Below are 25,296 nucleotides of genomic sequence, written 5' to 3' on the forward strand. Positions count from 1 at the left end.
TTGTATTTGCTGTCATTAAGGATATAGGCAAATGGAAACGAGCGACATCCCGCTAAGTAAACGTACGGAATATGCTGCCGGTAGATCTGGACTGGATTGTAACAGGACGTACTTGTTATTGCCTTCTCGACTATAACGCAATATAAATAGTAATTATTTACGTTTTGACTCCAGCAGGGTCCCGCTCTACTGCAGAGGGTCCTGTCAAAATGAAAAAGAGACCATTGTATAAGCTAGCTGGTACTTTATTTCAGGCGAACTCTGAGAGTTAATTTTTTTCATTCATTAAAGATGTATAGATGCAAATTGAAAATCTTGTTTTTTTTTTTTTTTTTTTTAACAATATAGCATTACTACGATCAAAATTTGAAGAGATATAGCGCGATTAAAGTTGTTCAAGTTTCTAGACCTCAAGTTATGATTCCGCACTTTGTAACTCTATTTGAGCTTTAATCTTAACAGTTGATCAAATCAATTGATGCTGGTCGCGTGCTAAGATTATAACATCCGTACGTGTATATGTTTATAATTCCCATAACACGATGTTACTGGTTGTCCTACACGATACCGTGTGTTGCCCAGTGACAGCGTGTGTTGAGACGATATTTTTTTTTGCCAAGATGTCTACCATTCCGTGACTCGATATATAATATCATCTTTTTTTTCCTTTCTAGTATGTAAATGAAAATGTAACGTTAGCATGATCGCAGACACAACACGTCCAAATACAATAGCTTTCAATTTAAAAACTCCCTGAAACGATGTTCTCTAGAAAACTGGATAGCCGAACAGTATTTAATAGTATTCACGTTACATATTACCGAACTGTAATTTATATGAGCTGAGTAAATGTACAGATACGCCAAATTGGAAACTCGTACTAAAGAAGATGAATAATATTCCATTGGCGTCAGTAGCCATCTGTTTCATAAATCTACTTTACGCTGTTTTGCTGAATTTGTCGAAATACCCACTTTTATGTGCTGAATCAGTAGCGTATCCGACTACGTAACTGCCTACAAAATCAGCGTCGTGCCGACGCTGCCGTTGTACTTTAAAAGCCATGTTTATTATGGGCCCCGGTAGACGGCCCCCGAAATCCGTCATATAATGCGTGAAAATGTCTTAATTAGATACATACAATTGTGTCGATCGGTTGCTACGGGTCGTATTGAATTCACGCTTGCGTTACGGGGTGTGTCACATTCGAAATGCATAGTATGTGCCAACCATCGATTCAATTGAGTATATAAAGAAATTCGTCATTTGTTTGCAGTACGGGTGCCGGAATCTTATCTACCTTTTAGCGGTATCAATACGAAATAGTCCGTTTTAACAAAATCAAGGCCGATATAAGTCTAGACAGCTTCAAGGGTTTCTTCTATTCTAATAGACAACTGCTACGTCGATAATTTCAGGCCATTAAACGAATAAATTGTTTTTACGTATATGACGTAAAATAAGCTTCCGTGTTCTAGAGATGGACACCCACAATTTATAACAGAATCCTGGGTAGAGAGGCACTTAAGGGTGTACGCACGCGGCGTTGTCATCTGTTGTCCAGAATCCATAACCAGTACGCGGTAGTCCTCTCCATTTTACATGCCTTCCGTTGTATCGCAAACGTTGGGTATTCCTGTTCCTGTATTTTTCTGCCTTCGTGCACCTTAATAAGTAAGTAGATCCTATTTGGTTTCAGCGCACGGGCTGTGGCGAATACCAAAACTGAAACGTGGTGCAGACAATTTGTTCACGAACACCTACAATTGAATTTAAATATATAAAGTTCAATTAAAAAATGTTACAGGAACATAGAATAATCAGTAAACAGGCTTACTCCAGACAAACACATTAGTTAGATATCCAACATGTCACGATTTTTATCTAGACTGTTATGCAGAAGACCACATATATAGAAGGAAATACGGACTATGACATTATTTAAACTATCATAATGTGTGTATATATATATATATACATTATAATAGTTTATTATTATTATTATTAGCCACTTTTAGACAAAATTAAGGTAATAAATTGCTAATTTTTCAAATATTGTCCGCTCAAAAGATTAGAATCATTTCGTACGTACCCTTTCAGGAGTGTATTGTCCTGGTCCAGGTTTAGCTGTATGATCTGTCGGAATCGTCGTCCTATAACTAAGGCTGTACGAAGGACTCTTTTTCTTGTAGGCGTCTGCCGGTGGAGGGTTATATTTACCTGGCGCTGTAATGTATTGCAAGAAAAAATATTAATATTAAAACGCTACTGAAGAGGAGGAAAACAAACGTGATTGTGGTACATGAATCTACTATTTTCGTTGTGTATAGCTGCCACCATTTGGTAAGACACATCACTCTAGGAGGGACGAACCTAGTGTCTTCCGTAGTTTTACACAAATTGGATTTTAAACTCGAGACAATATAGTTATCCAGAACGAGTGTTTGTGACCTTCGGCCTGTTATACCGAAGTGTGTTCCTAGGCGGAGGACCTGCCAGCTACGATGTACGTACACGCGAAACTCTGAATCGTTTATGCCGAAGGGTGCAAGTGAAGCAAAAAGTCGTCAGTAATATGTGGCCTCAAAAAGAGGACTATTGTCCTGTTACAACTTAAACGGACATCTGGTGCCATTTACATTGTTGTCTGTCAAAGAACGCGATTTCAAATGGGGACTATATCTATCAGCCCAGACGATAGTTGTGAAGTGTCTGATAACGACACACGCCAGGCGTCGGACGAACAAAAAACGATTAGAAATAACGAGCAAATTGAAGGAAAATATAGATGAGTGTCAAAACATCGAATTGAATCTAAGATACATCGGCCGAACTCCACGGTTTTTATTTTTAACTTTACTCAACGAACGAATATAGCCTATTAAAATTAGTAATTTACATATGTGTTTTTCTCGGCGCTGGAACCGCATCTATTGATTCTTTAGAATGAAGAAATAAAAAGAGATTATCGTGTGTGTGTGTGTATGTATACACGTACAACTGCAGAGCTTAATGTTTTCAGTGATAGCCATTGATAATAAGTGTTTTTGCATAAAAAGCCGTTGAGTGGGTAAGATATAGGCTCCTTCTGAACCGTAACGTAAGAAATAGTATGCACATTACGCCTTGAGGCATGTCGTAACGAGATGCGAAAGCCAGCATTGTAGAATGAGTAAGGTCCTTTCAACTCTCAACTTAAAGCAAAGGTAAATCACAATCGTTAATCGGGTAGGAATTGTTATTAATAATAATTGGAAGCAAAAAAATATATCAACAGTACAGTAATGTAGTTTCTAGTCCAAAGTAAATACTATTTTTAGTAAATATTTACTTTGGACTAAAAACTGTTCCGTAAAATGTAATCCGTCTGCTAAAAAAAGACGGATGTTACAACACAGCGTCGTCATCTCCGCCGCCGCCACCACCACGTTGGTATTACAGAGTTGAAAATCATCAGAGAAATCACAAGATAGCAAAAAAATAGGTCCGTATCTCTCGTCCAGAAATAACACCACGAAGAAAATAAGTTACTCGAAAAAGTCCAAAAGCGAGTGTGAATAGATGAAGAGACTCTATGTTGGATAGTCCATAGTAAATATGGAGGTTATTGTAAACCTACTTACGATCGTCGGCATAGGTTTTCTCGGGTTCTTCAAAACCACGCCGATAATAATGCAATAACTCAAGGATATTTTCAGTATCCAGGTCTTGTGAGTGATTACAAAAGGAAGCCCTTCTGAAGAAAAGCCAAATTCAGAAAGAATTACCTATTCTTTCTGAATTTAGTTAAAGTTACGTTAAATTGTCTTGTGAGCCCGGACAGAACCTTCGTTAAGATCCAACACGGCATGATTTTGCCAAAGCCTTTACATTTGGCGCGTGAATATGAAACTTAAAGCATAACATTTTGTGTATGCCAAAAACTTATTAATGTAAGCCAATTTGTCACAGTTCTGATTATCGCTGGATACTTTGTAACGGCAATAACCGATCGGATAAGCAACCTCCTCAATCTTATTTGATTTACAGTTAAAAATGTTGCCGAAGTTGAGCGAAGAGCAAGATATAACGCCATTTTTCCCCTGATTTTGGGATGGGTAAACCTTTGTCGGTGTGGCATCACAAGATAATTCATGATCTTCAAGCTTATTGTTGTTTTTGATTATATGGCGCTTTTTGCCCGGCACGCCGTTGTACTTGGAACAGTCACTTTTTATTTGAACACAGGGCTGCGCCGTCGCAGGCAGTAGAGTTTTCCGGCGCCTGACGACCAGGCGCTGTCAGCAATTGCCCCATAAGGGACCAAACGCTTTTCCCATGCACGCAAAGGTTTTCCTATGACGATGATACGTACATAATGATCTAGTTAGAGAAACGTACACTTCTACATGCTGGTCACCAACAAGCTCAGTGCAGACACTTCTATTCCGCTTTTGTCTTGTTCCAATACAGCCCTGCGATATAAACTAGATCACTTTAGGAGAAATATTCCTAGGGTAACGTAACCTTCTAATAGCCACTTTTACAAAAGGTCTCAAGTTCGAGTGCAAATTATTTACTCAAAGCAGCAGAAAAAATGATTGTCGGTCCATCCGTTAAAGGGTTGTAGCGCTTTCTAGCTTATAGTGATTTTCCATAAAGGATCACAGTGATGAGACAGTGAAGTTGTGTCCTCTATACTCCCATTATACATGAGTACGGGACTCTGCAAGATTGCTCCATTTTTTTTTGTTCGAAACATCGAATCCCTTAATGCTCATGTTGGCATATTGAAATGGGCAGTGGATATTCGAAAACAGTCAATGCTATAATGTGTATTTTGCGAGGAGAGAAATGATGCGATTTTTTGGAAAGGGTCATCTCGTTACTACACGCGTTTACAGAAACGCACCTTGACCGCTTGCTGATATGTACATTAGTATAACCGATTCCGGGTAAACGTACGCACATTATTTTGCCTGAACGAAACTTATGTAGCACTCATTCAAGCATATTATTATTCTAAAGATATAAAGTGGGAAAGGAGGACCCGGTGGCCGCCTGCTAAGTAAGATGATGATAAAATCGGTACTAAAGATGACGCCCTCTGTAACGTAAAACCGCGTTAATATACTGCCTTTGTCAAATAGTCTTCACACCGCGGACAATATATAAAGCAAACGAACACCGATAGTTTTGTTGACCTTTATTCTCGATATATTTTAAGATTCGAATAGATATTTGGGTGGTGTGCGAACCACAAGATCGCATACAAAACTGTTATGGATAATTTACTGTTTTCTAAAATCTGATAAAACGACTCGCAGCAAGTAGAGTGGTACTGTCGTATAACAGATTATTACTGCCACGGTATCGTCGGTTCTATATTTTTCGGTATCCAAAAGTATCCTAATGGATGGCGAGGTCATCCAGATGAAGCCAGTTTTAACGTGCATTCCCATAGCGGTTCACCGCGGCGTCGACGTTGTTGCGACGATATAAATGGTCCTGGGGCGCCGCATCTTGTCCAACAAATCTGGAGCAAAAGGGGCATTGCCATTCATATTTATGGAACGCTAGCTTATTAAGACGGCAGGAAAATATGATTATGTTTTGTTACTTACAAAAACCTAACCATTATCTAATTACACTCTTACAATAAGCTAGTTCAGAGGGTGACTAAGATTAAGAAAAAAAATCACTGTGCAGTAATTATAGTGGTTCATGATATTAGAAAATAGAACAAGTAGGCGCGTGGTAACGCAGGAAATCCTGTTTCATATTAGTATCGAGTGATTGGGCGTAAGGCCTGGCGGGTACGTACGTCCCGTTGCCGGATTCGAACCAGCAGACTACGGCTTCGCAGACGGGGACCTATTATCAGAGGCGCATCTCTCTTTCCACATCTAACGTTAGCCTCTAGCGTCTATAAAAATACAATTTAGAAGTAAGTATACATAAAAATACTAAATACTTACTTAGAAAAGGCCATTTTACACGCATTGCCGTAACGCTGGTGCATAGTAGAGTGGTGTCAAATAAATTAAGAAAAAGTCATGTCTTAGAGGGCCGTGGGCGGATAACAGCTGAGTCAAAGCGTAGGGTTAATGTCGTTCATGTGAAGTTCCTTTACTTAAGATAAGATGGCTACGGAGAAAATGGCGCGTTGAAAAAGCGCTCATTGAAGATCACTTCCGGATCAGCTGTCTTTGAGCGGAAGGAAAATGATGGAGCACTCGTGAAAACCTGCGGGCAAAATATCCATCAAATTACAATTGCAATGGTTAAGACACATGCATATATGTCATGTATACTTTCTAAGATGAATTAGGGAAAATCAGTCGAATCTATGAAATACTAGAGTGAGCTGACTTCGGGTTATGTCATAAATCGTACGCTAACTATTTTGGTTTTGTGTCACATCTAAAATTTCGACATGTATATTGCGTGGGGGGACGAAAAGAGGTCTACTACGTACATCGGACTGGCGAGTTGCGCTACGCAGGGCTCTTTCGTCAAATCTAGGCAGTAAAATACAAAAAAGCAGATATCGTGAAGACCCTATGGTCAAGCACGCGTGCTTACACTTGTCACATAAAATGGAGCTTGAAGATGGACCAAACGTGAATAAAACGATTCATTCTATTCAACTCCACGCAGATATTATATCGTGTTATCTATGAATCAACGCTATACTCGTTTCATGTCGCTGCCCTGTTGCATCTTTCGGGCTCGAAATCTTCGACGCTAATTGGGATCAACTAGCTAAAAGCACGCATCGGCGTATCACGTCTGTCTGTGCCTAGGGCATGGCATAAAGATATTAGTATTCAGCACGTCATATATATAATTCCTAATCTACTTACCTCTCTCATCCCTACTTTAACCTAAGCCTGTTTTTTTTTTCACTATTGTTAAAGCTAGGTTCCAGCTTGCCCCCCGCCCGCTTCCTCGCCTTTTCTCAGTAAGTGTTCCGGCCTCCCAATTTCCCCCGGTTGCTTTCGGCATTATTTTCTAACAGACTGTTCTAGCCATAGCACCTGACCCTGACTGATCCCAGATAAGGTGTAAATTTGTTATTTCAGTTAATCAAGTGCTTAATTTCGTTAGAGGATACCATGTGATCAGCCCGATCTGGTAGATAGTCACACGGAGCTGGATGAACCGTTCGAGGACGTCGCTCTGCTGGTCTCCCACCAAACGAATAAGCAGGCGATACAGGTCGTACGAGAGGGTCTGCACGTTCAATATAATATTCGCCTGGTGCTGGGGTAGTGTCTCGCATCCGGCGAAGACTTGGCCATCGTTCAAAATCACCGCCTACGCAGTGTCCGGCGTATCAAAATGCAAATATTACATAGTTGCTTGAACTATTTAGCTACTACTTATTATCTAATCTGTTCAGTCATTAGGTAAATTTCGATATTTATTATTCACGATTCACTATTATCCTGGGTCGAATAACCTAACTCGAGGATAACCGTCAGAGCGATCTACCAGTAGTTTGTAAATAAGGAGTGGTTATTGTTACTTGTTATTTTTCAAAGGTTGTGGCTCGCCGACCATGAGGCTCGTTTTTTAGGGAGACAAGTTCGGTACACTTCTAGGCGAATATACTAACCAACGCTGCAAGCATAAACCGTCTTCTGGGCGAACGATTTCGTCGGAAAGCAATAAGACTCAAAACAAGGTGGCATCATTCTCAGGGATTCCACCGAATGACCTCGCCGAGGGCCAAACGTTGCAGTTGGACCCCCACTTACTGCTGTTGCGTCTTCACGACGATCCGTTCTATCCCTAGCCCCGAAGCTGAGACTTCGCTTAAGTAAACTTTTTGTCTTTCCGCCCTTCGCCGATACGCATTTGTTATTATAACTACTGCTGCTGATTGTCTTCTTGCCCTTCGAGTCCCTATCTCGCTCAAGCGGCCGCGACTCTCTTCGACCTTCTACTAGCGACCGCTCCGCCCACGAAAGCGGCCTAGAGGCTGCAGGTGGTGGAAACGAAATCAACAAAGTACAATAGGTGACAAACTATTCGGCATGTAGAATTAATCGTCTCCTGATTATTACCCATGACTGAGAATAGTTAATTAAGCCCTTTCGAAGCTAACAATAGATTATTCAATAATGGTTTAATTTTTCCAGAAAGAAACACATCTCTCGAACTCTTTTAGCCAAGCGTTTCAGGTACACGCTAGGGCTTCGTAAATAAATTATGAAATTCTATACTTGAGGGGTGCGGATCTTATTTCTTCAATAATCATAGTTATAGATAATAAAATATAACAACATATATATATATATATATATTACACAACAGATAATAGAAATTTGTAAGGACAGAGCACCTTCTATATGCATGCTAATCATCGTAAATACTGCGTACGTTGAAGTTTGATGAAAGGCCCTTTCATGCCGTGGCTATGTATAACCTCAACAGAGACAACTTGGTACGCAAGAGGTTGTATAAAGCGACTTCGTGGTCGTGAATTTCAGTTTCAATGCAAATGTATTCGGAGGTAGGTGTAAACATAGCTTCAAAATCAAGTTTTTACCTAAACTGTAGGACATGTTGAGGTGTTTCGAAAACAAACCTACTCAGGGTCGACGGCTGTGCAGCGGTAGATGACTGACTTGGAAGGGGTTCGAAAAAGTTCTGGGTCTTGCCCTGGGAAGGGAAGTTGGTTCCGCTCTTCGAGTGTCGCTGTTTGAGTGGAGACGTCCACGAGGATCGAGTTCCCACACGACCCTGTAATCGTGTCAAACCGAATATTTCACGATAAGGCACACTGTACAACTCGAATATGATTTTCTGTATGGAAACTTTCGCCCCACACAGAGGACGTGAGACACACCGCCCCTGTGCTCAAGGTCGCTTGGTTCTTTGGACGTCTTTTAATATGAGAGGTTCATTCGATGAAGATCATGCCGAACCTCACAGTAGAGACGCTCCACTGGAAAGCTCTCAGCTACTTTCAGTGTTCCGACTGGCGTCTTCGGTGGACCCATCAAATCTGAGTGAATATCCAGTAATGACAACTTCGCAACGATGTTATTAGGCTCTATGTGCTATAAGAATGCGCCTAGTGACGTTCTTCATTGGAAAACTTGTATAAAAATGCTCCCTCTGGTGTTCGGAGCTCTGACTTCACTTTTCTTGCATTCTTGCGAACCAAAAATATTCTTCTAAAAACCTGTAACACCCATATTGTTATTCTCGTTTAACAAGAATCGAATTATAGTCACCTTTAGGCTTTGAGGATTCTGGTCGTTGTCCTGTTCTTCCCTTATTTCTTTGTTGTTGTTGGTGCTGCTGCTGATACTTTTTTCGTTTTTGTCGGCCGTCTTTTCGGGCGAATGATGCTGTCCCGTTGTCTTCTTCAACTTCGTTTGCCTTAGCTGGACGGAAGCAAACGAGGGAAACCAGGACCTTTTTTGTTCTGAAAAGCACAAATTCTGCAGGCTGACTTGTTGTAGAGCTGTCCGCGATGATGTTCTGGAGGATGATACGACACGACACAGGTTATACGATTCTCGCTTCCTCCAAATCAAACAGCAGAACAGTGCCCGACTACGTGTAATTACCGTTTTTAAGCGTCTCCATAATATGATCAAACAGCGTCTGCACAGACCCCAAGATAATGATAACTTACAAAAGTTGATGATATTGATGAAGCCATTTAGTTATGTTAAGAAGCTAGTATCACTCAACTGAGAGTGAAGCTTTGTTGTCTGTAAAACTGTCGAAACTGAGATAAATTCAGTTCTAGTAACTTTACTTAACCACCATCATACAGACTAATTGCACCAGTCCAGTTTTCAATCTAGAGCAGTTGGATGCGGTTTAAAAATCTGCACTATGTAGAGGTACTTTCAATCAACATGGCACTCCAGCCAATCCACTTACACCTAAGCTCATTCATGATTTACTGTCGCCGGTGTTGTATCTTTTAAACATCATATAACCACCAAATATAACCTTATATATTTAGTGTTCTACATATATTTCAGCTTCGTGCCACATGTAACGGTGCGGCAGGTAACGATTTTTCGTAAAACCTAAGTTTTACTATGCCACTCGTTTTTATTAAGTTAATAAAAGATTTACTTAGAAGATTCAAATATTCTTAGTATCAAGCCCTACCGTAAGCATTGGTTTCAGTTGTAGCAGTTGCACCGCCGAATTACTGAGCAAAAGCTGTGATTCTATGAGTAAATACGATTTATCATTGGTAGAGAATGAAGATCGATGTCTTACCGCTTCGTTTTCTTTTAACCGGTTCGTCAATGGGGTCGTCTATGAACTTGAATTTAGGTGGTAAATCTGCATCGGCCCGTTTCAGGTACCTTGATATAGAGATGAAAAATGAGAGTGACCATCATTAACCGCCAAAGTTATAAGCTCGTGTATGAATTATTTGTTGACCTCGCTAGCTAAGAGACATCGAAAGTGGTAATTCAAAATACAATGATAAAGAGCGGGTGATATTAAGGCTAATTCTGCTAAAAAAAATTTGCAAATATGTTGAAAGATCCTTCATAGAAAGCCTCACCTGCCGTGTTGGAGCATACATACAAGCCTTTGATTAGATATTTACAGATATTCGTCAAACAAAAATAGTCGAAATGAATGCAGCTTCTATAATCTCTTTTATTATAGACATGCACTACCGAAGGTGTTGTTGTTGACGGCCGATGTTTGGTGGTTCCAGCTTGTTGGCGAGGTTCACTGCCCTAGGAATCGTCCCGTAAAAACTTGGCTCGTAATGCCCCGGACCAGGGACGTCTTCTCGCTCCTTATCGAATGACTGGCGGAAAATACGAACACTTTTTCAGTATGCACACATGCCCAAGACACACAACAGTTGAGCAGAAATCAGTGTATCTTATTTTAGATAGATCTTTAGGCGCTGCTATTGAACGCGCTACTTAAACAATGCTACTCGACAAATACGCTATAGTGATCATCTGTCTGTCACCACCAGGCTAACATCTACTTGTTCTCGATGCACCAAACCCGTAAAGGTTCAACGGAGTCCGTATTCTATAGCAACCCAGACAGTAAACGAACATTGAAATGTAGCATTCGAACATCTGTTTTATCTGTTAGAAGAACCATAATACTCGTACGAATATAATTCATTGCTATGCGTCCGACGCAGCGGTGACACGAGAGCCTGGGCATAAGCATAGTTCGTTATATGCCGAGAGCTGATCGCGTGAAGCAGTGCTTAACGAAGGCAGTGAGTACTACCCGGGCTAGTTTTACTCACCGGAAAGGAATTTCGATTACCCCTAATCGAGTGCTTCGGCGGACTTGGGTATCTCTGTTTGTCGCAACTCTCTACCCTATACGAATTTGGTGGAGGCGTATCTGGCAATTGTTGAATGGGTCGCGAGCAACGAAATGACCAACGAGGTGGACTTCGAAAACGGAGATTGTCTGCACGCTCGATTCGGTACGAATTAGGTGCTGAAACATTTTTTTCATCCTTTGATGTTACTTTATTATTAGATATAATGTCGTATATCGTTCAAGATAATTATAAACTAAGAAGGTAGCTTCTGCTTGGTGCCTGATTAGGCCATTAAAGTGATGGGGACCTAAACAGAATTGAAAACGTCTGTGAAAGGTGGGAATCGAGCACAAGGTTGCGCTTCGAAACAAATATAGTAAATGCTCGCAAACAGGTTCATAAAAATGCTCAGAAAACGAACCTGTTATAAGAATGCGCATATATTTATAAATAGAGACATATGACTTCATTAGAAAAGTGGTTTTCAGGCCTCACCTGGATCTGGTTCGCTTCCCTCGTGGTCTCGAAGCCTTGATCCAAATGAATATCTAGGAGGACTCGCGTATCGCAGTGGGTCTGCTCTTTCTGGTGTGTACTCAGCTGGGCCTGCAAATCGTTAATATATTATAGAACATAACTTTATGAATGCAACCAATGATTGACTTTAGCAATGCATAATTTCTAAGGTTGCATGTTACCTGCAAAACATTTGGACTAGTGTAGCATAAAATTTTTGTTGGTTGGTGCAGGCTTCCTAAAAGCACAGGTTGCTGGGTACGTGGACACTTACTTGGGTAATCGTTCGGAGGGGGGCTATGCGACCGACCTCGGATGGAGAAACCTGGCGTTCTCGAGTAGCGAGCTGCGTCCGCACGTTCTGGCTCGTAGTATCCTGGCCCTGCGAAGAATACGCGTTAGCTTGACCCACTAAAGCTATTACGACTCTGACAAAAAGCCCAATCGCCAAAATGCCTCGTTTTTTTGTGATGACGTGAAAAGCATATGTTACGCGTTTATTATGCGTGTTTAGGGCGCGACACGTTATGTTAGTGCATTGACATTCCTGCTATAAGCCATAAACCCAGCCTTAAAACCCAGACAAGTCCACTGACGTTAGTTGACTTTTATTTGTAAGGTAGAGACTGCATGCATAGCGTATATATTAGGCGAATATACAGCTAGACGTACCCAAGCTCAATATGTTAGATTTTTTCATTCAAATCCATTCGAAACTAAAATACCATATTAATATAAAAGATGTGCATAGCTTCCGGAGTCGTGAATAAACAGTGTTAACACATACAGGAGGAAAGATCGCATAATCAGAGAACCCTATTAGTACGTATAATATATTTTTACACATACTATGCACGTACGGTCAGAACTAGTTAATACGATCTTAATAAGCTTCCGGACACTAGTCTCACTACGAACGCCCTACATATACTTTTACTCAAGTTTGAACTTCCACACCGTCGGTCGACCATTTTATACAGTAAGCTATCATACGCGGTTCGCTGCAACAAGGGGCGAGCGATTTCACAATAACGCACTCGTCACTTCTGAAGCCTAGATCCCAGTTGCAATTGAGAGTCAGTGCCAAAAACGGCCTTAGCCTATGCGACCGTGTGTTGAAGGAACGATTGATTGATTGATTGATCGAAAGACGATTATTCCTTTAGAATTTCGTCGTTCGGTATTACGTGATTGCTAAGGACACTAGAGAAAACAGTGATGATAAGAAGAACCAACAATTTCAGCTAGCTTAAATGGCGAATGAAGTAGCTGCATTGCCCACATAAATCACATTACACATAAATCAGGCTCGAAACACCGGCGAAGTCGCATGACCATTAGTAATAACACACGAATAGATATACAGATAAGTCACATAACCCTCTACAGAAAACAGAAGTATCAGAAATACGAGTTTGCAGTATGGCTGGCTGGCTGGCTGGCTGGCTTCAACACGAACTTGTGATGATAATCAACGTAACGCTAATGCGATGATAAGATGAAAAAGCGGCGCGCTAAATAATACTATGTATAATTGGCAAAATAACGATCATTAGTCTATCATTCGGCATGCATTTACGCGAACGTTATAGAAGCTGAAGACACTAAGAAGAACAAGCGAATGATGAAGATAGGGAAATGTTTGCCGTGCCATTTACCTGGGTGCATGATTCACGTTGGTGTACTTGGTGACGCTGAGCTGTTCAGAAGTAAAAGCTCTACACCGTTTGGCGTTCTTCGTATGAGCAACTACTGCTCTCTGTGGTGATAGCATTGGTGCTAATGACGATAAACAAAACAAAAAAGAAGGGTGCAGGTGCGCGCAAAGAATGGTTGTGTATATGCGTGTGGCTTTGCCCGTTGATGGTAACAACGGTGTCAGCTGAAACGCCGAGACAAAAGGCCCCGGACGTCAAAGGCAAAAGGGAGACCTTCAATGACGCATTGTATGCGACGATACAGTACAGCAGTTGCTGAGCGTCGGTCAATCCAACCAGGTAGACTGGTGTTTTCCGTAGCTTCAAATTAGACATGTCGTGATCTGCCGCTGCTACTTGCTCTACGCTGACGGCTGCCGTAGGAGCAATCGTAATACTATCGTAATACTACAGCAGCGGCAATCCTCACAGGACAAAAAGGCCGAGCTTGTTTCGGCCTCGCGCCGAAGGCCGTCCAAGCTCGGTCCAAGCGGCGACCGGAAGTGCCGGCCAGCGGCGCAACTTTGCAAATATCGTCATTTCAACACTAAATAGGAAAAGCAAACGTCTACAATGTGCCATCGTCTTTGAATAACAGACTGACGATAGGTACATATAGTTATATATATATATACATAGTATCCACCGACAGCTATTGGCAGCATCGCTTAGCTGTAGTTCGATGGCGTACAAGCCAACGCCGAAGACGATTTAAATAAACGAGTAGTACCACAAAGGCCTAGAAAAAGGCTGCCAATGCAATAAAGTGAAAACCAAGGGACAACGCTACAAAGACGTGACGTGATGAGGAGATAACATAAAACAAAAAAAAAAAAAACAACTTATTATACAAAAGAATTGATCGCAGCTTGTACAGGACAATGGTCTTGTCACTAACGCTAATTGAACGTCTAAGCTGAAAAAAATAAGATATAAGCAGCTGACGCCGCCAAGCAACGCTAACATTGTTTGACAGGTTTGCTTATCAGTTCGTATAGTGGAATAACCAGGTATTTAGGCTAATTTTAAAAGTAATATTGTAATCAGTTATGTTCTTTGTGAGGCGAAGATACCGCAAGACAGGTAAAGTATAGGAGGTGTAACCACATGTATGCTCGGAGGTTCTGTTACCGAACAATGGTCCCCTGAACTAATGCCACTACATTAAATCGAACTCTTCTTCAGTAAGCCAATAAACTGCTCCGCTTTGAAAACTGTAGATTTAAAAGGGTCAGTAGGAAAATGCTTCAATCAAAATCATAGAAAGACTCCCATGCCCAATTTAAATCATCTTGAAAAAAGTCAGCAGCAAAAAGCGGCCGTATCAGATGAGAAAAGTGCTAGAGTCAGTGAAGGTGTTTTAGCTTTACTTAGTATTTTTTTGTTTAGTAGTACCAGGATCACAATCGTAGATGACGCGAGCGCTTTGAGGACTCTTCGTACTTCGTTCGCGGCTTCGTTCTCGCGTTAAGCTGCGGCGTCCGGGGTTGAGCGGGCAACTTGGCGGCATTTCTATTTGCGATTCTCCTGTAGATATTTTCGTATAAAATTCGTCTTTCTTTCCTCTTTTTCGTTTTAAACCCTCAAACGTCCTTGATTTAAATTGGAAGCCGACAGTTTGTCTTAGTCTTGCGAAGCAAACAAGCCGAAAACACACCTTAGATGGGACGTACGAATCATGATTCAGTTATGTTTAAATACTTTGAAAGTGGCAGTGATAGCTTACCTTATGTTCTTCTTAATTCCTAGAACATGAAGTCTGTTCTCGCAAACACAACCTGTCGTGCGCATAAAGTCCATACGAGTGAATCATTCTAATGTATCCCTGTAATTTGTTTCTTGTGCTTACTAGCTACGGAAAAAGCTCTCTGAAACCTACCGGGTATATCGTCAGGGGCGTGCTCTTTAAGCTTTGAACCGAACGTGTAGCGAGGGGCCGCGATATGAATCACGCAGTCGGACTTATCAGGGTTGTAGGCACCAGGTGCTGGCGTCTTGAACGGCTCTGGTTCCTATTTATATATGATAGAGGAGTCGGCCAATATCACAAAGATCGGCTTATTACAAAAAAATTGTTCGACGGTGATTATAAATGGTAAACCAATCTGTGCCGTTTTTGTTTCCAGGCCAAAAACGCATTCAAGCGGACGACGAGCGGTAGAAAAGGCCAGTGTAACTCACGTGCTAGTTTAGTCTTGATACCTCAAGGCTAGCGTTTACTGACTGAACTTGATACAATATTTAGTTCGCCTGCTTTTATTCCTTGTTTATTTGCGCACAAAATTACTAAGTACCTTGAGTTTGGCTGCTATAGTTGGTGCCGCACAGGTATCCTTGCCCTTCTCTGAGAGACCTGCGATGTTGTAACTTCCGGGTCCTGGAACCACCTTGCTCGTTTTCTCTTCGATCCTGTATTGCGTAGATAGAAATCACGTAAATCATGCGTCTATGTGTAATGTCCAAGATTTAAATTCGATGAAATTTAAGCATATGAAACTAGAGTTAGCCAAATTGCATATGCACACTAAATTTTGTCCTTGCTGTAGTGTCGCGCATGTATAATAAATATGTGCGTGCGTATCGAAAGCGAAGTCGTGCTACTGAAATATCGAACCATTATATTTAGATGATATGTAAGCTAGGCTTAGTAGGAAAACGCTAGGTCGCGCCCCCTGGTGGTGATTATTTCACAACGATGGTCCCCAACAGAGGTTATTGACAATCTCGTTTGAAAAACACGCAGAGGTTTACGCTCTAACTAGTCGGTGGGCATGGTGGCATCACTAACAAATGAACGCGGTCGAATGACTTTTTTGAATTTAGGCGCCATTCATTTGGAGCGTTATATGAGACAGTAATATATTAAGTCAATTTAAATTTTGACATTAAACTGCCGCCATGTCATAGATGATATATATTCCGTTAGTACGATTTGCGGAGGGATCGTCGAGCATGAGCATCTCATCGTCTTAAGAACTCCACGGCTAAAAATTATATAATACCTTAGGCTAGAAATTTACTATACTATTTTGCCGTAACAAATGAGATTATAATAACGAACATAATTAAGTATGCGTGCATTTTTTGTTTAGGACAAAAATCACTTCAATTTATACAGATATTACTCGTTCAATAAACTGTTATGTACGTTGGAGTTTAATAGGATTATATAGGATAATGGGATTTAACTTTGCAGTTTTCAGAGAAGTTTTTGCATATACCCATTACACCTAAAGCATCTAGAGTGACATTTTCCCCTCAGTGTCTAAGGTTGTACTTGAGCAGAAGCAACCTGCTAACAATATCGTACTTACTTTACATATACTTAATATAACTGCCATTGATTGCGACTACAGCCTAGATTCAGGATCTGCAGCTAAATTTTCAAAATATTCTTTCTTTACTCCGCTGATAGCTCACTAAATAGTAAGTGTATTTCAAGCTTGATTGGCAGATATATATTCGTGTCGTTCAAGTACTTTACAAAAGTCTTAGGCTTGAAACAGGTCGAATAGCCCAAAATATGAGTGCTTGAAACGACCGAAAAAATTCAAACAAAATTGTATAAATATTGCAAAGACGCGTTGAAGTTTGTTTGAACGACCCAGTAGGAAATTAATATATATATATATATATATATATACAAAATTGCGAAAACCACACTCTGTTTTCCGCCATAATAAGTTTGTGGGTCTTCTTTTAGAAATGACGGACTGTTGGTGGGGTAGGGGGGGGGGGGGCGTGTCCCGCGTGAAGGCATTGCATAATAGCCGACTTTCGCTAAAATTGCAAAAACAATGCACTTTTTAAATTGACGGTAGATTTGCTACTTTGTTTTAGAAAGAATTAGCTCTCTTCTAATGCCAAAAATAAATAGTAGATGAACGGATAATGCCCAGTATGAAAATGTAGCCCGACGACGCCTGTCAGCATTTAAATACTTCATGCTGTGCACAACGTTACCTAGAGGCCATCTCTGATCAGTTACGCCAGTGTGAATGTTTGACGTTGTGATGCCATCAGTGTATACGAATGAGTGCTTTCCAATAAATTTCATTTCTATGTATCTATACACTTCGTCTTTATACGTGAATAACTATTCTTCAACCTAACCCCTACCTCTACTTTACCTGTAAGCTTAACGAGTTTTTAAAACATATGCCTACATCCATCCACTGCTCCCCCTTAATTCTCGAAAATTACGATATTGCTCCGGGTCTAAATACAAAGGGACAAATAAAAGAAGCACTTACTTCGCTCCGAAGGTGTACGAGGGGCTTTTTCCTTTCACTACTTGATTGGCGTTTTTTCCAATGGTAGAAGGAATATTAAACGAGCCAGGTCCCGGCGTTTGGAAATCTGCCGAAATTGGTGCACGTGGCTGTGGAACATAAAAGCGAAGTTAAAACAAGAAAGGTTAAAGCTTAAACAACCAATAAGAAAACCGACTATTTAAATTTTTGTTAGTTTTTTTTTCTGGTAAGTTTTTGTCCAGTCAACATTCGGTTGGTTTTCTGATGACGCATTCTCACTTAGCATTAACTACCTATTCGACCATGTACAACTCGACAATCGTCAAGTGACATACGAGGGCATCCATAGGGAACATTTGACGCAAATTTTCAATTTATTTCATGTCGAGCTTGGGGAGCTAGGATGGGTGCGTCTCGCCATTTGAACCTTATCACTGCAGAAAATTCAATTCGTTTAGAACTTTTCTGGTTCAAATCTTGCGAGCTGCTACAGGGTAAAGTTAAAAGCATCGTTTCAACTTGATACCTTGGTGGGCGTCCACTGCCTCTGAGTCACATAATATCCGCCGCAATCGGGATTCTGCAAAATCATACGGAAAAAAAAAAAAGGTACAGCATTATGCTATCCGGAATCGTACCTTCGATCGATTAGTACCATTGACGAAAGTTTAAATTTTTCTATCACAGTTTACTGATACACGGTAAGATAATAACTTGAAAACAACGAGCGTAGTTTTTTGTATTACATGAATTAGTACGCTGCTATTATTACGTTTGCTGTTCTTCGAATGTATTGAGATTGTTAAGAAGATATCTAGCACATTACTGGGCGAAAATGTTCACCATGGTCAAGTTACTAATCACGGTTCAGCGAGAATGATCAGGACCAAGTTAAGGTGTAACATAATCTTTCATTTTCCTTCGCACCGGTCAAGGACGTTTCGCGTTTTACACTGATAGTAATACACTGACGCTGTTCAACTGCTTTCAGCCGTTCCCGATGACTGAGCGTAGAATAGTTTATCAACATTTACCACATAAATCCTAATCTAATTTTCGTTTTGTTTGCCGATCGGTAGGCTCCTTTGTTGTCGTCACTAGCGTTTAGTACAGATGGTCCCGGTGGTGACACGAGCCTCAACATGCTTGAACGTGATTAGTTCCTAAGCGCAAACATTCTAAGGGAGCCGCATCAATATTTGACCTAGGTATTACATGCCCATAAACTAAAGTGTAGGTATCCTATTAAATATATGAATCCGGCTATGTCGTGAGGTATATATTATTGGATCACCTATTCGCGTCTCAAGCGGTAACTTCTAGCTGTTTTTTTTACTTAGCACCCTCCATTTTTTCAGCAAAATGACTGCCACTGCGAATATCGTCTCCTGAAGATCAGATAGAAGTTTCGACCATTCTATACAACACGTTGGCTCGTTTGGGCAGCTCACCCAATTCATACACGTTATATAATCACAAGGAAAGACTAGTTACCGTTAAAGCCGTGTCTATTTGTTCATTTAGTCACAAATGTCGGCGGAACCAGTGACCCCAAGGTCTAAGCCAAGGGTGGATCTAAAGCTGCTATTTCAAAATAATTGACAGGGTATAACCACTTGACGGTTAAGTCGTGGTTTTTTCTCTAATCCAATTCAACGTTCAATAAATTACATGCTAACTCGGCTGGGCAGCGGTTTCGGTGTTTTACGATTGAACGTTTTTCGCTCGCAGAACGGTTCCAGAAGCACCTCTAAATCAGGCCATTTTGCATGAGCAAGAACTATTCAAATCGGTGCGTCTCACAAAGTTGACTTTATCGGTAAGACACATAACAATTATACTACACGTAAATGAGCTGAATATAATCTATTGAGTGTTTTTGCGTAGAAATACATCATCTTCTAGGAGTGGTTTACCCTCTCATCGTTACTAATCGTTTTGGAGAGAATTAATTCGTGCCTGATGCGTGGGAACTTCGTCGCTTGGCGTGCGTACCAATCGATGCATAAATAGACAACAAAAAGTTGAGGTCAGCTGTATCGTGATTTTGGATCCGTCACACGCCCATTTGTAGGCTGGCCAATTTCGTTATTGTGGGCACCAGTCCAGGGAAGGCAAACAGAAAACACCAGCAGAAGCGGCAAACAGATAGTCATGGAGGGTAGCGGATATCCCACCAGAAAACAGGAAAATTTCATGTAAACCACATTCGTGCTATTGTTATATTAACATAATTGCTCCTTTTTTTCGAAAATTAAATACAGATATGAGCATCGACTGCATGAATATATGCGTTGGAGGGATTTCATGCAATCAGACGTGGCCTTCACGTACAAAGCAATCAACATTGTCTACTTTTTATGATTAATTATCTCAGACGGAGCACACGATGGTTATGATAAGCAGAAAACACCGATGTCTGAACATCGTTATAATTGCTTAGGGGCGCTGCCAAAGTTATGAGAAAAAGCTCGAGGAATTTAGCGAAGCATTAAGGATCCGTAAGAGGTCCGTTAGCTATCGTTTCGTTCTATTTTGTCTGTAAACTGTACATGTCTTATCATCTATCGTGTATTCTTCTTAGCTTTGTTGCGCTTTTCCCATACGGCACTTCAGATGTACCCAGCCTCAAATGAACTGAACGGTCGCCTAGTCTTTTCTGCAGATAACAAAAATGATGGCGTTTAAATCATAGCGGAAAATAGTTCTGTTCTGTGAATATTACTGTGAAGCTTTCCAGGAAAGCTAATTATCCCATGATTATTGTTGGCCTGTCTCGATAGGTTAAGGATGCTATCTAGCTTAGAGGCGACTGCGCCTTCGTCAGATGAGGCATAGCAGAAAGTAAACAGACAGAAGCCAACAGGTCATTTGCCGAAAATCGACATCGAAAAAAACACTTTTTTTTTAGCTGTTGCTGAAGATGTGGAAAAACTGCAATAAGTCAGTTTACGTGTTAGTTTGAGGGTAGTCCCTTATTCAGCTCACTCACCTGAGATACGTTAGCCCCCGAATGAGCGCGCCAAACATGTGCTCTAGGTTAGATACCGCAACGGTAACGTTTTCTGCTTTGCGCAGATTAAGGTTCTATGATAAGCCAAACGTTTCGAACTTCGATTTTCCTTTCGTTACTGAACGGCTCCAGCTGACTCACACACAGAGAGAGAGGGCCCAACAGCTCCGTAGATCATTCACGAAAGGCGAACACAAATACAAATTAAGGATATCACCTAAATTGTCAGTGATTACTTAGATTTAGCCATGACGCGAGTACGTTGTTCCGAAAATTTCTAGCGAATAGGTGCGAACTGGGATTTGGTTTAAGCTAATCTAGTTTGATCATATATGAGGCGGGACCTGAATGCAGTTGTGATTTTCTGCATTTACTGATCAGCTAAGAACAAACGTTCGAAGAAAATATTTGCCTCAAAAAAAAATACACCGAAAATGCAGGTAAAAAAAATCATAACCTGGTTCATATTTGTACTAGAAATACGGATATCTTTGCTAGATTCTACAAGCTTTGTTTTGAGCTACACATCTGCCGCATCATTCGACGCTTTTACTAGAATTGTTGCAGCCGAAACTGATATAGCGAAAGCTAACACGCCTGTTCCGTGGCCAAATAGCAACACACACGTGAACGTACGGACACTAGAGTCGGATTTGGTAGGGGTCGACTAGTCAAAGACAGCGATGGGGCCGCTTCTACACTAATCAATGGCGGACGCCGTCGCAAGACTGTATAGCCATAACCTGCTCACTTAACTAAAAAAACTCTATTCGAAACGCTTCCGTGGACGAACATCCGGAACGTGCAATAAGTGGCCCTGCAATTTTCTGATGGCTCACCGTTTATCCAGTGCAAAAGAGATCAGGCGCAAGCAGTGATCCCCGTGCTGTTGCTGTTAAAGAAAAACAGTGGCCGTTCAGGAGCGGGTGTTCTGTTCTTACGGCTGATACCCACTTCGGTTTGATGGGTTGGGCACGAGCCCTCGCCGCCATTATGCTGCAGTGATATGATACCGCCTACGGACTAACTAGTGAAGGATAGCAATTGGCAAGCCCGGCCTTTCCGGAAGACGCTGCACCGGCTGGCTCAGTTGGTGCAAATTAATGGACCGTAAACTACTACTCTACGTATAATGGCTCGGAAATCTTCCCAAAGATCGAAAAAAGGCCGAGACCTAAAAGATCCAAGGGTCTTTCAAATAGCGCATTATCCCGTTTAGACGCGTACGTTCTTGTACAATCATCAAGCGCTGCATATATATATATATATAAAGGAAAAGTATATAGGTATATATACTATAAAGGAAAATCTGCAGTTCTATTGCATGTTACATATTAGTTTACATATTTGAAAGTTCCCGCTTTCTGTGATAAGCGAGCTCCTTTAACACCGTTACATTTAAAATGTACGTTTTGCCTTTGACGTGGTGGCACGCAGCGCATTAGTTGTAGAAAAGTATAAATAGAAATAGTACGTTGGGACCTTTACAGGCGGTCCATAAATCAGGATCAAAAATGGGTTATATGCTTTTGAAGGTCAAAATGTTTCTTGTCACGTTCGTAAACATATCTGCAAAATTGACTCACCACTTCAGGTCCGTCTATACATAGAACCTATTATTCAAGTCTAGTAATTAGGAATTATCCATAAAGAAATCAAATCAAATTAGACCTAGTACCTTTAGAACGTTTTCGCCACAAAAGCAGATATTCGACCATAGCTGACAGTCGAATTTTGCGGGCAAGGGCAACAGCCTTGTCCTAACATTCCTATTCTGACGTTTAGCCTATTCGCGACCAGTCAGCTAATGTTATTTGAGGTAAAAAGCCGTGTTATTATAGACAGTGAATTCCGCTTCTTATGGGCTCGCTTTAGCATTACTTAAATGGTCATTTAAAAACGTAAATAGAACAGCGATGCTCAGCCATAAAAGTGCATAAATTATTAACACCGTAGGTGTTGGAGATTGAGAGCTTTTCTATGCTACACAGTCTGTTATTAAAGGGCAATAGGCATAACCAAACTTTTATAACCGGGTGGAAATTTCAGTTATTTAAGGTGTGAAAGTGTTCCATTGTCGTGGACTATGATAACATTAAAATAGCAGCATTTGCCTCGTTAGCTTTACAATGATTTATTGCTGCAGGGATCCAATGAATGTTTATTTCGAACAACGTGAAGAATCAGATAAAATCCTACGTTTGAAGGTTATATCAATCTTCAAACGGGTCGACTTAATGGTTAAGTACCATAAATGTATACTAGAAAAGTTCCTAGGATGTTTCTATATTTCGATCATTATGACCATGTGTAGGTAAATGCAAGCAAAGACAAGGCGGTTATATTTAATATTTGAATAAAGTACCACTCTAGACTAGTTAGCATCTGTTTATCTTATAATTATTATAATATACATTGTGACGCATGTATTGTAACAAAAAATATGACATGATAAAAATACCCGATCCATGCGATCCGGTATACTAAAGACAGTTCAGATTTTCGCTGAGGTACCTTAAAGTTCTATCCGTTAGCTTATCAGATGCGTCGACGCGATCGAGTAGAAGGGGTTTGGTGTAAAACGCACCACTGGGGAATTTTTTATTTCTTTCAAACACGTTTCTTGCCGTCAGGTGCTAGCTAGTTTCCTTAAATATATTTATTTAAAAGATTTGATTTATAAAAGTCAATAATTGTACCATGTTTTCAAACAAGCTTTGTGCGCTTATGACCGAGGTTTCAGCTGGAATCGCCCAGATGAAACAACCACGTCTCCTATAGGACGGAATGCTATGCATTGTCAAAGATGCACTGCATGCGGCAGGGATCTTCTTCGTTCACATGTGCACCTGTCTATACATCAGGCCACATATTCCGTGAGATAAGCTACGCGGTCTGGCTGTCGCCAAGGCCGTCCGCCAAACAGCAGGCCACTCACGATTTGCGCCACACGACGTCGATAGCGAACTTTCGGCGCATACCGTCGAACAAGCAGCATAATCAAACCGCGCAATGGATCCGTCCACGTCTTATGGGTGGACCTTGCCCCTCTCCAGGATCAACAAATGATATGTAACAAATAGTAGCGTTGAGGTCCTACCCCGAAAAGGCAACTTCAATTGAAATTAGAATAAAGAAGGTGTATGAAAATACCTCTGAAAGTTCAAACAGTTCCAATATCGTTGCTCCTCTTGTACAGGACAAAAATGATATGGCTGCACTGCTCATTTCGTCACCATGTAAAAAAATAAAGATCACTGAGGGTCATTAACGGCATAGTAAAGATCACTGAGGGTCATTGATGGCATAGTAAAGATCACTGAGGTTCATTGATGTTGAGGTGGCAAACCAAGCGAGTTCTTTCCGGGAAATCAAGCAGGGTACCACGTTTGCTTTAAACAAAGGAAAACCAAGTACCAATGTATTTGGCGAGCGGCATGATCATGGTATGGGCAAAGATCAATTTCACGCGCACTTCGGTCCGTTAAGATAACAGTGTTTCAAAAGGGCCACCTATGTTTGTTTTTAGTTTTGCTTCATGCACGGGGTAAGCAACACTAACTTACGTGGAATCGAGACTAATCTAGTAATTTAATGTTCCGACTAATCTCATTAAACTTGAAAATGGCGCTCGTCTCAAGTAATTTCCAACGTTGCTCCCGACTGTTTCTTGAATTTTAAGTTCTTTCGTGTCACCACCAGTGCGTTGCGGGGTATGAAGATTGCTTTTGTCGATTATTCAAAAGAAATTATTGAATATGCTATCTTATGGTCTCGCAGTTTGCTTCGCTTGGCGATGACTCATCGCAAACACGTGAGGATCTTGTTGATATTGAATCCGTGGACTCATTAGAGGAACCTACCGCTGCAAGTGGATGCGTCTCGAATCCAGGTAACGAAAACGAATATTTCGAAGTCCGCAGCGGTTGCGCGCGCACAATGGGAGTATTGCCACATCATTACGGCAAGATGAAGTTGCGTCTTAGGGACGATGCAGAAGTAGCTACACTTAAACGAAAAAAAAGAAATCGAATCGTCAGTGACGACGAAAGTAGTCGTTTGAAACACTCAGGTAAGAAGGAGTGATATACAACTTATGCTTTTTGACAGTCCGTATTAATAGCCAATTGCGGCAATTTAATTGCGTCCCACTCACTCGAATCACAGTTTTAACCTGTTCGTTATTATTAAATTTTAACAGCTTATTAACAAATGAAGTTATTTGAATACATTATGCGATACAATAAAAATAGACAATGCTCCTTGGATCTGTTATTGATCTTGCTGAGTTAGTCAACTATAACCGTATCTACAGTGTCATTTGTTATTATTTTGCAGTGCTAATGGAACCGGAAGGTGCGTCCTTTCTACAATTGTCCCCTGTTCAATCGGGCAATTCCACAATAACAGAACTTCCTGCATTTCTATCTAGTGGTGCCCATAGCACTGACGAAAAGCAAGCGAAAAAAAGCAGCCGGAAGTCGTTACACAAACGAAACCGTACCCGGCGAATATTGGATACGCCACCCTCATCTCCTA

General features: G+C 40.9%; 3 protein-coding genes across 4 annotated transcripts in view; 1 reads left to right on the plus strand and 2 right to left on the minus strand.

Moving 5' to 3' along the window:
- The window catches only part of LOC111254917 (unconventional myosin-IXb-like), a 35,153-nt gene extending 34,810 nt beyond the window's left edge, over window positions 1-343 (plus strand). The window contains exon 37 of the mRNA XM_086975614.1: window positions 21-343. Within this exon, the coding sequence (XP_086831740.1) occupies window positions 21-56 (36 nt within the window). The 3' untranslated portion in view covers window positions 57-343. The remainder of the gene's footprint in view (window positions 1-20) is intronic.
- LOC147754170 (ciliary microtubule associated protein 1B-like) lies at window positions 225-18,611 on the minus strand. Its single transcript, XM_086975677.1, has 6 exons — window positions 18,588-18,611; window positions 18,271-18,324; window positions 17,745-17,872; window positions 15,786-15,900; window positions 2,093-2,226; window positions 225-1,760 (listed from the first exon to the last, which is right to left on the minus strand). Exons 1-6 carry the CDS (start codon window positions 18,588-18,590, stop codon window positions 1,751-1,753), a joined length of 444 nt encoding a protein of 147 aa, XP_086831803.1. The 5' UTR covers window positions 18,591-18,611; the 3' UTR covers window positions 225-1,750.
- Window positions 5,171-15,503, minus strand: LOC111254201 (uncharacterized). 2 transcript variants are annotated; one of them, XM_086975633.1, is made up of 13 exons: window positions 15,371-15,503; window positions 14,887-15,119; window positions 12,069-12,176; window positions 11,774-11,884; window positions 11,255-11,454; window positions 10,653-10,789; window positions 10,240-10,328; window positions 9,228-9,421; window positions 8,580-8,730; window positions 7,601-7,966; window positions 7,097-7,299; window positions 5,958-6,225; window positions 5,171-5,515 (listed from the first exon to the last, which is right to left on the minus strand). In XM_086975633.1, exons 2-12 carry the CDS (start codon window positions 14,999-15,001, stop codon window positions 6,127-6,129), a joined length of 1,773 nt encoding a protein of 590 aa, XP_086831759.1. In that variant the 5' UTR covers window positions 15,002-15,119; window positions 15,371-15,503; the 3' UTR covers window positions 5,171-5,515; window positions 5,958-6,126. The 2 variants fall into 2 exon arrangements, with proteins under 2 accessions (XP_086831759.1, XP_086831760.1); XM_086975634.1 differs by lacking the exons at window positions 14,887-15,119; window positions 15,371-15,503 and adding an exon at window positions 13,453-14,880.
- Window positions 18,612-25,296: the final 6,685 nt, after the last annotated feature.

Source organism: Varroa destructor, unplaced genomic scaffold (assembly GCF_002443255.2).
Source record: "Varroa destructor unplaced genomic scaffold, Vdes_3.0 BEIS01000007.1, whole genome shotgun sequence".
Classification (NCBI taxonomy): domain Eukaryota; kingdom Metazoa; phylum Arthropoda; class Arachnida; order Mesostigmata; family Varroidae; genus Varroa; species Varroa destructor.

Bases quoted from the DNA above. Each gene is read 5' to 3' on its own strand.
- LOC111254201 (XM_086975633.1), bottom strand. From the start codon at position 15,001: ATGCCGCCAAGTTGCCCGCTCAACCCCGGACGCCGCAGCTTAACGCGA. The intron at 12,177-14,886 runs GTACTACTAAAC...TATTCTTCGCAG, and splicing joins CATCTACGATTGTGATCCTG to GGCCAGGATACTACGAGCCA. The intron at 10,790-11,254 runs GTGAGTAAAACT...ATTTTCCGCCAG, and splicing joins GTAATCGAAATTCCTTTCCG to TCATTCGATAAGGAGCGAGA.
- LOC147754170 (XM_086975677.1), bottom strand. The intron at 15,901-17,744 runs GTAAGTGCTTCT...TACGCAATACAG, and splicing joins TCGTACACCTTCGGAGCGAA to GATCGAAGAGAAAACGAGCA. The intron at 2,227-15,785 runs GTACTTAGTAAT...AATACATTACAG, and splicing joins CTATAGCAGCCAAACTCAAG to CGCCAGGTAAATATAACCCT.